Below are 15,267 nucleotides of genomic sequence, written 5' to 3' on the forward strand. Positions count from 1 at the left end.
TTTATTTTCTCTTATTTTTTTTCAACCCATTGGCTCCCATTTCTTTTTATTGTGTATTACAGTAACTGTCTATTTGAATAAAAATAAATAAATCGTCGCATATATATGACGACATCGTGTTTTCTCAATACACACTTTCGACACATTCTACTCTCATCTCAACTCTACAAAAACGTAAAATTGCCGGGATTGAACATTGTAGGACACATCATATATTAATACGTGAATTTTAATCCATCCTTATGTTACGTTTTTCATAGAAATGCGTGCTGCAACACATTGCGTCAAATGTGCAGCAGGAAACCGGCATGTCATCTGTGTTGTGTGTTGATGTCTCTACCAGTAACATATCGGCTTGCCAACGACATTTTAGAGTGTGTTGATTTGTATTTTCCATATTGTTTACGATTTTGAAAAATTGGTCTCACCTTTTAGGCTCAGGCTAGTACCGAACCTAGGGTTAGCATGTCCTCTGTCAGTCTCAGTCGGCACAAGAAGCTCTTGTAACGGACGGCGGTTCAACAACAGGGCAGACCAACATGTCGCCGAGTAAAAGTTTGCTTTACTGTTTGAGGTATAGAGGTCTGTGGACGTCTTTTCACAAGAATGTCACAACATGGTCACCTGTTGGGGCAGCTTTCAATGCCAAACCCCACAAGAGACTGGAAGTGTTTGAGAAAAATGTGGTGAGTACGACTGTATTTTTATTTTTAATTGCATCAAAAAATGAACAGGGAGCCAGTGCAAGGACAGCACACCTGAAGTCATGTAGTTCAGAATGACAAAATCTGGATGACTGGAAGTTTAGAAATAACTCTGAGGTGGAAAAGTAGCAATGGGTTACAGTTTTAATATGATCATGTTCAAGTGATTGAAACATAACTTTATATGTTGGTAATGTTTGATTGTAGGGTTTGTTTGGCATGCCAGAGCTGAATTCTCCTGCTGGATTCCAGTTGGCCACACATAGAGCTCTAAAGAACACACAGCTGTTGGTCGAAAAAGTATGTTCTACTGCTCCAGGCGTCGAGACCGTCACAGCTTTTGACCAGCTCTCTGATGGTCTTTGTAAAGTGGCGGACTTGGTAAGTTCATCACCAAGTTCTAGACTGGGGTGCTATGACCTTAAAATAAAATAAAATCTGAACAAAAAATGTCGCTCCATTTCTAGGCGGATTTTGTTAAAGTAGCACATCCTGATCCAGTGTACCGCGAGGCTGCAGAGAAGACCTGCATTGAGATTGGCACAGTTGTGGAGAAGTAAAAGAGTAACACACAGTCGGATTCCATCAAGACTAGCCTGTAATCTGATTAGGAAATCATTCTTACTTTGTTTCAGGTTGAACACCAATGTGGAGCTATGCAACACTTTGAAGAGTTTGCTTGACAGGCCAGAACTTGTGGCTCAGCTGGACCCAGATACAAGGTGCACCTCTCAATACCTCTTCAGTCATTTGCTCCTTGAAGTTGAACAATTCAGAATAGGAAAAAAAAACCCAACATGCTGCTAAAGTCACACAAGCCTTTATTTCAGCGAGTATCAAAGGGTTAACAGTGGTGTTTTTTTCACTTTTTCTTTGGCTTTTTGCAACACTTAGTCCTTAAATTATCCACATCAAAGGGTATTTAAAATTTGTACGTCGTTTGGAATGTTTCATTTTGGCTTAAAACATATAATGATGGTTAATAAAAGTTGTTTGATGCTGAAAATCTGTCCTTGGCACAGATTTCCATTACTTCTTATGGGGAAAACAACTTACTGAGTTCAATGTTAGAGGTTTCATTGTACCAAGACTGTATACATTACGGTCAATTACACCAGCCATTAAAAAATATACCAGTATATATATTTACCGGTATTTATATTCAGAGTGCCAAAGATATTTTATTGGTTTCTGATTGGGCTGCACATTATATCGGAAAAAAATTATATATGATAAGGATATATACACACACACTATTAATTGATTGATAAGTAATGTACTTTGACAGAGTACAAAATGTACTTTGACGTGTTTTGTTAGCAAAAATAGTGTCTGTGCTTTGATGTCACCTGATTAGCATTTTTTACTGCTAATAGTGGCTACTTTTCTGAAATTTTCCTTGATTTTCATATGAAAGATGATTTGCATGTCACATTCAAAAATGAAAGAATGCTGAAAGAATATCAATGTCGTACCTTGAGATACCAAAGTCATAGCTTGCATATTATTAGCACAAAAAAACTAAAATATAGAATATCTAAAACTAGAGCCAATTCCTTTTCTGATTCAGCAACCTCAAAATACCTTATGTACCAAAATGGGCGTTGACCAGTGTTTGAAGCATTTGTTATCTCTTCTTTGATTGTGCCATTGGTGCATGTCCAAGTGTAATTTTACATATTTCAAAAATAATCATATATTCCTTTCCTGTCTTTGCAGGAAAGTCGCAGAGTTATTCTTGTTTGACTTTGAAATCAGCGGGATTCATCTCGATGAGAAACTGGTGAGAGACTTGTTGCATGTGGAGACATCATCCCCTCTGTCAACCAGACAGAAATGACAGACATTTCTCTTCGTTTTCGTTTCGCATTACAGCGGAAAGAGGCAGTTGCTCTCCATGTGAAGCTCTTGGATTTAAACAATGAATTCCTGGTTGGCTCTCACATGCCCAACAGAATTGCCAGGTCTGCCATTCCCGAACATCTCCACTTGCACTTTGCAAGCACGGGAAGTTTTGTGGAGGTTGGAGGATTACACGCCGACTCTCCGGACGATTTGGTGTGTAACCCTAACTAGAACATTACACTCATTGGTCAGTAGGCGGCGTCTTTGACTCATAACTCATTCAAGAAGTGCCTTGAGGCCTTGTGGGGAATGAGTATGTTTTTCCATGTTATTTTTCTTTTCCACACTGGGCATATTTGATTGTAATCATAAAATATTTTGGAACTTTAATATGTGCGAACCATTCATGCAAACTCCTGCAGCACTAAGCACTTAGATTGATTTTCTTATACAAATTACACAAGATATCAAGTGAAAAGCGTTTTTTCTCATGTTTTGGTTTTCAGTCCCCCCCAAACCTTTGAGCCCCTTGTTGTGACAGGCACTTTGTTGAATGTTGTCATAACAATGAAGACAATGTAAACAATTAGACAACTTGAAAACGTATTAGAGAGGGTAAGCATGACAATTGAGCAATGCAGATAAATGCAGTGGAATGTCGAGAATCGCTGAAGTTGTAACAATGCATAATTTAACCAGAATAGTCAAGGGGAAATATGTCACCAGTTTGAACCAGCTGTTATGCACCGTTCAAGACCACAGTATACTATCTCACGTGTGTGATTACCGGTAGTTTTTAATTTGGCTTTGAATGTGTTTCTGGGATTAATGATTTCAAATCAATGAACTGTAATAACGTTTTCCTATATACAGTGGTTAGTTCCTTTTTTGGGTGTTGAATTTATTTCTCGATATTAATATTGGCAAAATCATTGGTGTGTGTTGAGACCTGTCTTAATAATGTGTCTTTTGTAGCTACGAGAAATCGCCTACAGGATTTACCTCTATCCAAATACGGATCTGATGGAGTGTCTGGAAGAGCTTCTGAGATGCAGATACAAGTTGGCCACACTGGTGGGATACGAGTCCTATGCCCACAGAGCCTTGAAGGGAACGATGGCAGCAACCCCAGGTTCAGTCATATGCCAGTACTGTTGGTAGGATTTAAGATGAATACCGTGGTTTTATGCTTGTAGGAATAGTCTGAGGCAATGCGCCCCTCCTACTGAGTAACGCCAATTGTACACCAGCTTTCTGTAGATGTTGTCTGTGCCCCCAATACTGCGTCTGGCTATTAGCACTGGTGTTAGAATTAGACGTTGAGCAATGATGTTCATTTGCATAGAGGTGGGCAGTTTTCCACTCCCCTCATATAAGCACCCGCAAATAGCTTCAACGCACAGAGAAGAATTCTTCTAGGCATCACAGTTAGTTACACATTTCACCATCTGCACGTTTTGTGAATTTGACGCTCTGTGTTTACTCCGATTTTACTGGTTAGCGCCACGCAAAAGCCATGTAATCTTTGAGTCAATTTGACCCAGAATTTTTCATGAGTAGAGTATGGCAATAATTTTCCAGAAACTGGGTTGAGCAGGACTTCAGACTGCTCCTAAATGGTGACATTTTCCACCTGAAGTTTGAGACAATGCAATTCAATTTTTAATAAACTTCAGAATTTTCTACGTGTGCCCCTGAAATTTTAGAGTAGGGGCCACTGTGCTCCTAGTAAAGAGGGGAAAAAAACTTAGTCTGGTTATTATTTGTAAGTGTCTTCACACATACAAGCTCCACACGTATTTTGGGTTTTTGTTATAAGATAAGATATCCTTTATTTGTCCCACACTGGGGAAATTTACATGTGTATGATGATTGTGTGATTTGTTTTGTGTGCTGCATGTATGTTTTTTATATTGCAGAAACAGTGATGAGGTTTCTTCAGTTGTTAACAGACAAGCTGTCAGACAGGTACAGTTAAAAGAAAGACACTATTGAAGCATTTATCATACTTGTATATAATATACAGTGAACCCCCACTATTCGCGGAGAATAGGAACCGAAAATCTGTCTCTAATTGCCAGCCATATTTGCTATTCATTTATTAGTTATGAATTGCCCACTTTCACCCAGGTGTATCCTGTTTTCCTACCCAATCTGACTGAAGTCACAGACAGCCTTTAGTCATTAGGTTTCTGACTTTTATTTGGTCTCTTCCTCCCAATGTCACAGAACCGCAAATGACTTTAGGATGATGAGTGACATGAAGAAAAAACTCAACCCTCGGCATTCTGTGGGTGACATTCTGTTCCCGTTACAGCTGTATTCCATGTGAAAACATTTGTCTTCCCCGAGAACTCACAATGTTGTTGGGTTGACACAGGAGCTCATGCCGTGGGATCACCCCTTCCTCAGTGGCGTCTTGCGTGCTGAAAGGTTAGGAAATGTTTTTTTTTTTAATTGGAATTCACTGCATTTTCAATATACATTGGCAAGGAGCTTGGGAGTTTTCTGACATATCACCTTGAGTTGCAACCTTTCTATTTTCACTCAGTTACTCACTTCATTAGGTACCTTTAATACAAGAAAAGCTGTATTTTAGTTTGTGCTGTTTACCAAATGAATACTCCTCTGTTTCAATTGGCACTGAAAGGCATTTATTCATGAGATTCTTTTCAAATTTGGTTCTAATGGATAAAGTGAACTCAACGAGACATCATAACATGACATTAAACTCTGGGCGCTGTCTCGAGCGACTCGCCAGCCTTTCCGTTCTGTTTGGACAGGTTGTGATTGTTGAAGTGAATTTTGTTGCTCTGTACACCTGTCCACGTGCAAGGACAATAACATTTCAATCAATCAATCTTACATCTGTGTTTTGCTTCTCTTTTGTTTTTGGTCACGGTTCAGGTTCAACATCGAGCCCAGTCTGTACAGCCCCTACTTTTCTCTGGGGGCCTGCATGGAAGGTTTGAACATTCTCTTCTCTCAGCTCTTCGGTGTCTCCCTCATGTCTGAACACCCCAGCGCTGGAGAGGTGTGGAGTGATGATGTGCGCAAATTGGTATGCTCTTGTCTATGTGCTAATGACATGTTGTTGCCTGATGTTTGAATAAACTCCAAGTTTGATTTTTTTCCACGGGTTTGTGTGCGTTTCCAGGCTGTGGTTCATGAAACAGAAGGATTACTTGGATATATCTATTGTGACTTTTTCCACCGGCGAGACAAACCTCATCAGGTGGGCATACACATGCACTCAAAGATTACAAAACAAGAAGCGTGGTTGCCCTCATTCTTCCTCCCCCACCTAGGACTGTCACTTCACAATCCGGGGTGGTCGCTGGTGCCAGGAAACAGAGCAGTACCAGCTGCCTGTTGTGGTTCTGATGCTGAGCCTGCCCCACCCCACCAGAAATGCCCCCACCCTGTTATCCCCTGGCATGATGGAGAACCTCTTCCATGAAATGGGCCACGCCATGCATTCAATGCTGGGACGCACTCGTTACCAACATGTTACAGGTGAGCTCAACAGGTACAATGTTAAAGCCTTATTTTTACAGTATGTGCATTAGAAAACCCTTCATAATCAGATGAAATCCAAAAGCTAGAGGGAAGATTATTCATTTAAAAAGGTTGGACTAACACAAAGAGGTTTCAGAACGTGTTTTACGGTACCGGTAATTGTATTGCTCATTACAGTGTACAACTGTACACCGATAGGAACCAGATTGGCCCATGAATAGCATAAATTGCAATGCAGTGGAAGAATACAACAAGAATACTCAATATGCGTTTTCCATGAGAAAACACAAAACCAAAAATATTTTTTAAAAATGAATGGGTGAATCCGCAAGTGCTGAGCTGAGAGTATGTGCGAGTCTACTGTTACTGCTACTATTACTTCTACTACCACGTCGTGATAGATGACGGTTAGGGAACTCGAGTTCCTCCGGAGCCAGTTACCCAACCACCACCACCACCATCACTACAGACACACACACTCACACTGAAACTCTGTTTTCGATCCTCCAGGGACTAGATGTGCAACGGATTTCGCAGAAGTCCCCTCCATCCTCATGGAGTACTTTGCCGCCGACTATCGAGTCGTCAGCCAGTTTGCACGTCATTATGAAACTGGACAGGTACACTCCAAACCTATAGACTAAGAGCAAGATCTCAAAAGTGTTTAAAAAAATATATGGAGACGTACTGTAGGCAGTCAAGAAATGATGAGCGGTGTTTCAATGTCTCTTTAGCCTCTGCCTGAGAGTATGGTGACTCGTCTGTGTGAGTCCAAGAAGGTGTGCGGTGCAGCAGACACTCAGCTGCAGGTACCACCAAATACACAAATCCAGGCAAAGCCACCTCAAGTCAGGCACCCACATAAGGATTTTTCAAATCTGAAAAGAAGTTTGTTTTTTTTTAATCTCTGGCAGACCCCACACATAAAGATTTTTTAAAAAATCAGGCATTGAACAGTTTTGGTCATATTGTATACAGTGCTCACCACACACATTATGATTCGCTTCCACCACCGGTCAAGAATCGAGTCCTGTGATGAAGAGCTTTCTCATGATCACACGTGTCTCCGCAAACATGAAAATGATCAGACTCATGTCTGATCATCAGTATGTGCCATCAAAGAAACCCACATTTACACAAGATACAACATTACCAATCGGCTGCCTACCTACCCACCTTGTGTGTGTACCTGGCCTTACAAACTTGTCTTTTTAACGTATCATCTGATTTCATCTGTTGCACACTGCATTGTGAGATTGTTAACAATCTTCTGTAATTCATAATACATGAAGATTTTTTTTTCTAGTTTTAATGTCAAGCATGTACAATCAATGATGTTCTCTGTTGTCCCTGGGCAGATTTTCTATGCTGCACTGGACCAGATTTACCATGGTAAACCCCAAAATCATTCCACCACCGAAATCCTGCAGGAGATGCAGCAGAAGTTCTATGGCTTGCCTTACACACCCAATACAGTACGTTTATACTTGTCATTGCTTTATTTGGTGCAACTTTTAAGTGTTCTAATTATTTGATTAATTAATCAATTAATTCAGGAGGGCTATATCCCTTAGTTCAACCTAAATTTTATTTTTTCCTCTTACCTAAATATCCTGGACAACCCTACAGAATAATTTGATGAAAGAGACATCATGTAGGTGCAATGGACTCTATGCATGCACCATTTCCACATTTGGGGCACAACGGCAGGCAAACTCGTCTAACACATTGCGATAACATTGATAGCAATACTCACTGTCTCCTGAAATAAATACTTTCTTTTTTAACATACAATAAAAAATCCTTCATTGACATGTTCTGTGGTGCAGACACAGCAAAATTTAGGTTATGAAAAACATCAAAGATAGCCAATAACAAAGACAAGCATATACAGTACTACTAACTGCGGGATGAGGATAAAATGTATGAAATATACCTGTTACACAAGCCCACACAGAACACATATTTAAAGAATGAGGTTATTTTTCCTCCAGAGGGCGTCCCAGTAGCTTGAAACTAGCTAAGCGGCATAACACGCTGCACCTTTGCCCTAGAAATGCTTAATGTTCTGACGTGCATATACAGTAGTCCATTGCTAAGGTATCCCAATACTGTACTTTTGTCAAATCACTGTATTTCCACTGCATTGTCGTCCAATAATCTGTACTGCGGTGTCATTGTCTGTCTTTTGATGTCGCACACCGTTTAGAAGATGAAACTTTTTTTTTTTTTTTTAAGATCTAGTAAAACCACAAAGCAGATCTTCTTTATATGAAGGAAACATTTGAAACCGTTCATCTTGTTCCTGGAAAAAAAGCTAAACCCCCCCCAGGTTTACTGTTGTGGGCAAGGAGAAGAGACAAGGGAGAAGGGAATCGAAAACAAAGTCATAGTGGAGACAAGGAATGGCCTTCATTGAGCACTTGGTCTAAAATAGAATTATGTGCATCATGTAAAGAGATTACAGTCCTGTTGTATCCATGCCCACATTTCAGTATTTCTTCCCCCGCACATCCACTCATGGCTCGCTTCTTTTTCAGATGCTCCACATGGTTAGGTTTTATAGTAATATGTTTCCCTCATTTCAACTTTCACTGAAAGCTGTAGCAGACATTTACCTCAGCGATCCACAAAAGGATAGATTTCCTAGTTTGAGCAGCTCTGCGCGATCACTGTGCCTCACTCTCATGGAGTGGGGTTTACAGATGGGTAAAATGGTGGGCCACTATCTACATAGTTTTGGGTGCATACTAACAAAGCGATAATAAAATGCATACCACGGCTTTGATTTATTATAAAAACCTGGAATAGAGGGCAGTCTGTTGACAATTGTCAATAGACTCCCTCCACTCTCTCCCGCCCCCAGAGTGCATATTTGGCTTTTGAAGACGTAAAGGTCGGATGTATATAAATTAGTGTTCATACTGCAGACACATTTCATACATATCCGCTTTTTAGAGATGTGTAGAGAGGGGGGGGGGGGCACTGAGGTCTTGAGAGAAAAAAAGCAACACATTTGTTTTCTCCACCACTCCCCATGCAAATTGACTACCGGTTGAGAACGCAGAGAGTGAAAGCAGATTTTGGAACCTCCAATAACATTTGTGTCTTTGAAACTTAAATCCACTCGTCTTCATAGATACACACAGGAATGGTATCCTCTGTCAAGTAAACATTTGAGTGGCTAATGGGTTATAGGGAGACAGATTCTAAATATTCTGGCTAGTGTGTGTGTCGTTTACAGAGTGGCGCTATCAGTTCCTGGCTGTGTGAGGAGAGGGAAGATCAGCTGGAATTAAAATGTCTTTGAAACAACTATAGGTGCATAAATTTTGATTAATATGAGATCTGTAGCCTTTTTTTTTCTTCTCTGGGAACTGCCGTCTTTACCAACTTCCTGAATTCCTCACTAAGTCCGGCAGTTAGTTGAGACCATATGAGAATATCTTCAAAGTCGTAGCGAAGGACCCCAGGGCAACTGCAGAAAGAATAGACAAGAGGAACCCATTTACTGTTTTGGAATTTCCATGTTTTGTCCTTTGAAATGGGAGCTCCCTGCTTGTGTTTTGATGTTTTGTCAGAGGGGGAAAATTGAGCAATATAATGATGGCAATAAAGACAGTGGAAACAGTTGCAAAAGATGAGAATGACATCTTCACTTTGACTCGATCCCCATGGTACCCTTCGTGTATTTGCTTGACATCCGATGAAAATGTCCTTTGACTTCAATGTTATGTCTCCTCACAGGCATGGCAGCTAAGATTTAGCCATCTCATCGGTTATGGAGCCAAATACTATTCTTACCTCATGTCAAGAGCTGTGGCCTCCATGGTGTGGAAGCAGTGCTTCATTCAAGACCCTTTAAACAGGTGACAGGTTTTGCATCAAAACACCACTTGAGCGATAACTCATGCTTCGTCACCTCTCGCATGTGTCTGTCAGGGACATGGGTGAGCGTTATCGTCGAGAGATGTTAACCCATGGAGGAGCCAAGGAGCCCATGTTGATGGTGGAAGGTAACACAAACTCGGTCTCAGATAAATCACGGTGACCACCTGCCCAAGTGAACATGGATACAGCGGTTTCCTCTTTGAATCGCTGCATCTGATGACCCTTGTAGCGCTCCCTTTCCTTAAAGTATTTCCGAAACTGATAAGGCAATAGACTTCAGGCATCCACCCTTTCCATGGGTCTTTTCTCTCTTTTCAAAGCCTTCAGATGTATAGGTATCTGAAGCAGCACGACTGTCATTTGACATTTACAGATGCTGTATGATTTGGCACGCTGAGCTGTCTTTTGCAGCTTAAAATAGCTGTTTTAGTATATAGAAGAGTTGTCAGTTCACAATGGATGATGATAAATGGCACTTAAATGATACTGAATCACTACTGCCTTTGACAACCGTCAACTAATTATGGCTGGTAAATCCAGTGCTTCTCACTACAGTAATTTAACCACTTTTTTTGGGGGGGAGCAGCAGTCAATTTGTTTATGTCATAAATATGCAGCTATACAATGACACACCTGCGGCATTTTGACATGTCAGTGTGGGATGTTAAAAAAACTGATTAGCACCGAGCCACAGCCACTCGACATTTCCAAACTTGTTTTTGTATAAACAGCCATCGCCAACTACTGACCGGGCATACATATTCCAACACTTTGGGTGGGGAGGGGGGAGGGTGTTCCCCCCCGTTCCCCCCCATGTCAGTGTAAATGGCTCATTTCTCACATCCTGTGGCTGTGGCGTGCCTGGACAAGCCTCCATAGGAGAAGGCGAGTACTGTAGTGAGTTAAGAACAAAAACATCAGCAGAAACTTGGGAGTGTTACTTCAATCCTTTCCCCAAGGCGCTTCACCTCCCTCCTCCAACACTGTGCCCCACTTCCAGCTGCAACCGGACAAGCTCCTGTCCTCTGAGATAGCAGCCAACCCCTCATATCCGATTGTTGTTACTAGCGCTGCTGTTGAGCTGCTGTTCTTCCAAACCCCCATTTTTGGGTGGGAGGTGATTGCAGGTCCTGATCCTCCAGGGAAGTCTTATCAAAATCTCATCAAACCCTGTCGTTATCTTTCTTTGGCGATTCAATGTCTGTCGTAAGAAATTGGTAGCATCGATTCAGTTGCTGCTCTTTCATTCTGTAAACCAGAAACATCACCATCATTTATCACCTTTTGGATTGAAATATTTTGTTGTTCACAGTAAGATTAGAGTGGTTCATTTCCAGTGTCAGGAAGGGAGTTTTTTTCTTCCTTTCCTTAAATGGTGGAGTGTCAAAGTAACTTTTTGAGACAATTACGAAGGTCATTGGAGACTGGAGGAAGGATACACAATCCAGATCCACATAATCCTTTCAAACAAAGGCCCTTGTAAATTGAGGTGTGTGACTTTCCCTTAAGCAAAGCAGCAGAGAGGGCATACCGTGGAAGAGGCCCGGCCCATCAAAGGACTGCACAGTTCTCTGTCGTTCATGCTGTCGGCTGTTTTCTACCAGAGACATTATTGAAATTTAAACCTGCAAAGAGACACGGAGTCAGAGTGGGTAGGGCGTGAAGAGGAAGAAAAGAGGTGACGGAGCGGCTCAACTGACCTTTTTTTTCTGTGGTCAAAGAGAGCGCCTTTATGGCCTTGAACCGTTCCCATAGCCTTGACGAGAGAGTTCAGAAAGTTGGTGAACTTGATCTCATGAGTAAAAGAGAATATTAACACACTGTTGTCTTTTTGTGATGCAAAATAACGAGACTTGAATCAATCATTTCAAGAAAAAATGTCACCATAAATATGACCTTTAACCTCTACAACTTAATTCAAGGCTTCCGTCTTGCCACCATAACACCCCATAGCCGAGATACAGTATACGGTAGAAATGCTTCTCTTCCCGAGCCTCTTCCCAAGTCTGGTTTTAAGAAATGTCATCAAATTTGAAAGTTGTAATTACTGAGTCTGCGAGCCCATCATTTGCCTGCGGGTTGGACAAAGATGTAATCTCTTGCATCTTGACATGTTTCAAATAGTTACAAGCAGGCAGCTCAAACATCTACTCGAGGCAGCCAGAAATGTTGAAATGTGCTGAATTGAACTCTGCTCTCCCGCTTTGTCTCTTCATTCTGTTCATAATGCAGTACATAAAAACTGCAGAGGCGTTGATGCCGTAGCTCAAGTTACTGCATGCTGAGGTTCGCACTCATTTTAAATGAACATGGCCAAGCCGAGAGGACTGTGATCCACTGCCAGGTACAGCAAAGCATTCGGATTGGCTGGACACGATTTTCGTATGTACAGCAGTAAACGGGTGAAATAAGAAGCCATGTTTATTTGTAGGAAGTCAGTGAGCATTTGCTGGGCTTTTTAGACTGTGACACATAACTTTATGACCTCTCTCCAACGGAATTGGCCACTATTTGATGGTGTTTTGATCCCAATGTATTGCTTTGTTTATTGGACTGATAGCTGATATGCAAGAAAGTTTGTGGAATATTGTTATGACTTTGCGGCGTACAGTTATATATTTTTTTCCTCCCAGTGGCCAAACCGTTTTTTGCCAGTATCTTAAGATATTTCAAAGCAATTTCCAAGTGGCTCTTCAAATTTTTCGTCCCCGGGGCGCTCGTTATGACGGGCTCAGGGCTGTTAGGCGGTCACGTAGGTCGTCACTGGATTCGATACACATCTCCCACCACCCTTTTAAGTAAATAAACAAGCCATCCAGTGCGCGTGCTCGTAAAACTGAAATGGAGCGTCATCATTTACAAACATCCTCAGTTCGCAATGAGCAGGAGCAGCTTTTCTCAGCAGTGAGAGGAATTTTGAGAATTGCAGCTCTGTGACGCAATTCGAAATATTTTGTGTACGTGCATAGGGTTGAGACCGGTTATGTGTGGTCCATTTTTACTTCAAGGCTCCATATTGCTCAACGTTTCTCTTACATTGAGATTGTTCTCTTGTTTTGTCGCTTCTTCTCCCCCCCTTTGCTTTCCCCTCAACAATCCAATCAGATCCTGCTGAGTGTTGTTGTGTCTTCGAGGTTATCTTAGCATTCTCCCGCAAACTCTTCCAGCGATCTGGGCTTAGACAGATTTCTCTCCTAGGAGCTTGTTCTTGAACACCTCGTCTGAGATCCATTTCAAAAGCTTGATCAGAAGTTCTTTCATGCTCGTCTTAAAAGCTGTCTTTTTTTGTCCATACGTTTCGAATTGATGTCATGAAATTTACCTCACAATTAACTTAATGGCACAATTTTGGCTGTTAACATGATCTCATACAGTTTATCTTGGTGGTTAGTACCAGCAAGGTTTTCTCTGCCATCTCTGGGGCATCTTCAAACGGAAAATGGAAGAGCACAGGGTCTCTTGACATTCACCAGCTACATAATGTTGTGCTGGGGGACTGGAAGAGGATTCTGGTGCCATTGCAAGGCTTCAAATGGGATTCCGTCAGCGGGAAGTGGCCACTTTACGTTGACAGTGTCAGTGTTGGTCGCAACAGACTTACAGAGACACTTTAAGAGTCACAGAGACGTAGAGGTGGACATCCTTGGAAATGTCTTAGTTGATTGGTGAATCTGTTCACCTCTTGTGAATTTTGCCGTTCGGATCCTTGTTAGACAACAAATTACAGTACTGGATCAGTACCTTCAAAATGTTTTGTCAAATTCAGATCAGGTATTCTGTCGCAGGAAACTCAGTCAGGGAGTTGGGTTAGAGCGTCTATTGATATTGGCAGGTCCGTGGGGGGGAACAAAGTGACTTCAAAGGGAGCAAATGAATCTTCCATGCATGAGCTCACATAGAAATGTACAAAACACATTCCGTGCTCATGTTAACTCGGTTATATAATAATAGTCAACTCGTGATGATCACGTGTCTGAATTCACCTGTTTGCTTTGGACTTTTGTGTTTTTGAGGAAAGCACTTTTTTTTTCTTCTTCTTCTTCTTCTTTGTGATGACTGTTGAGAATAAGCCAAATACACACAGCCCGAAGTGCGTTTGTGTGTGCGTTTGTGTTACAACATTGAAGAATGAGAAGAAAACTGTGTTACTATCATCGCAAGCTGTAGAATATTGGTGCGCATCAAATTATAAGGCTTAGAAAACAAGATGTAAATCCCTTAGTGAACATAAAGTCCTTGAATCCATTCAAATAAAAGTGTGTGGCAATTGGCAAAGTTGGCCGAGTTGCTTTTTTTTTTTTCTTTTTCTTAACAGCAGTGATGTGCACTACAGGCCTAAGCATCATCAAAAGCACAGACCTGTTTTTGTGTCACAGGTATGCTTCAAAGGCGGCCCACCATCGAAGACTTTGTGGAGGCGCTGGTGTCAGAGCTCCAACCAAACTTTGAGACGTTCATCATGGACTCGGAGACATGAAAGGTGCTCTTTGGCGGGGGGGCACAAAGACGTTTTCTAACATAATAAAATGTATTTGTACTACAATAATGTGACGATACAGGCAAGGTCTTCTTACCTATCGCAAATTATTAAACAGTAAGAACTTTATATGTTGACTACTTTTTTCATGTGTTTCATGGAATATCCAACCACTTTTTTTCCATAGCGCTTTTTCCAATTGGGGTCACGGGTGAGTTCGACTTTTTTTTTCTTTTCCTTGCTCGTAGCCACGAGAGGATAATTTCTACTTCGACCAGAATCTCTGTTTTCTTTACAGAAATATTTATGATTCTAGTTTAGTACAGATCTTCAAACTAGCACCTTTTCTGCTCCTTATAGAAAAAAAAATACTTTCCTGTGTATATTCAACAATGGTTATTATTCTAGACTCTACTGAGACACAATCACTATATTTGGGAAGGGCCAGCTCAAATGCTGTGGTCATATTTGGTTCCCCTCACCAGCTGTAGTTGGAAATCCCCATGAAACCCCCATCCCTTTGGCAACGGTCCTCGAATATTAGCACCCAGTGCTAGGTCATGCTAAAGCCATACGCAGGCATGAGCCTGAGCTTGGTTTACAAGTAGTTCATATTAACGCTTTCATGCGGTTGTTAGCAGCTGAGGTGATGCTGCAGCTACTTCCTGCAACTGTTGACACCCCGTCACCACTAGCTTTAGCCTGGCACGGTTCTGAACCGGAGGCAGGCGGCATAAAGCGGTTACGAAAGGCGGCAGCCACCAGGCGGACTGCTCTGATTACCAGTGGTGGGAAGCAATACAGTCTAAATACTTTAACGGCACCATACTA

The 15,267-nt window shown here is 41.5% G+C and overlaps 1 protein-coding gene across 1 annotated transcript; it reads left to right on the plus strand.

Moving 5' to 3' along the window:
- Window positions 1–161: 161 nt before the first annotated feature.
- On the plus strand, window positions 162–14,565 carry mipepa (mitochondrial intermediate peptidase a). The gene is made up of 19 exons (XM_019864856.1): window positions 162–686; window positions 912–1,085; window positions 1,172–1,260; window positions 1,340–1,426; window positions 2,424–2,487; window positions 2,580–2,762; window positions 3,525–3,681; window positions 4,469–4,517; window positions 4,779–4,839; window positions 4,930–4,982; window positions 5,457–5,610; window positions 5,707–5,784; window positions 5,858–6,065; window positions 6,579–6,688; window positions 6,803–6,877; window positions 7,427–7,543; window positions 9,816–9,937; window positions 10,011–10,084; window positions 14,336–14,565. The coding sequence occupies exons 1-19, from the start codon at window positions 540–542 to the stop codon at window positions 14,434–14,436; spliced, it is 2,103 nt and encodes a 700-aa protein (XP_019720415.1). The 5' UTR covers window positions 162–539; the 3' UTR covers window positions 14,437–14,565.
- The last annotated feature ends 702 nt before the right edge of the window (window positions 14,566–15,267 follow it).

Source organism: Hippocampus comes, unplaced genomic scaffold (assembly GCF_001891065.2).
Source record: "Hippocampus comes isolate QL1 unplaced genomic scaffold, H_comes_QL1_v1.1 scaffold276, whole genome shotgun sequence".
NCBI lineage: Eukaryota > Metazoa > Chordata > Actinopteri > Syngnathiformes > Syngnathidae > Hippocampus > Hippocampus comes.

Coding starts and splice junctions, on each gene's coding strand:
- mipepa (XM_019864856.1), top strand. CDS start 540: ATGTCGCCGAGTAAAAGTTTGCTTTACTGTTTGAGGTATAGAGGTCTG. Junction 687..911: donor AAGTGTTTGAGAAAAATGTG/GTGAGTACGACT, acceptor GTTTGATTGTAG/GGTTTGTTTGGCATGCCAGA. Junction 6,689..6,802: donor GTCATTATGAAACTGGACAG/GTACACTCCAAA, acceptor ATGTCTCTTTAG/CCTCTGCCTGAGAGTATGGT.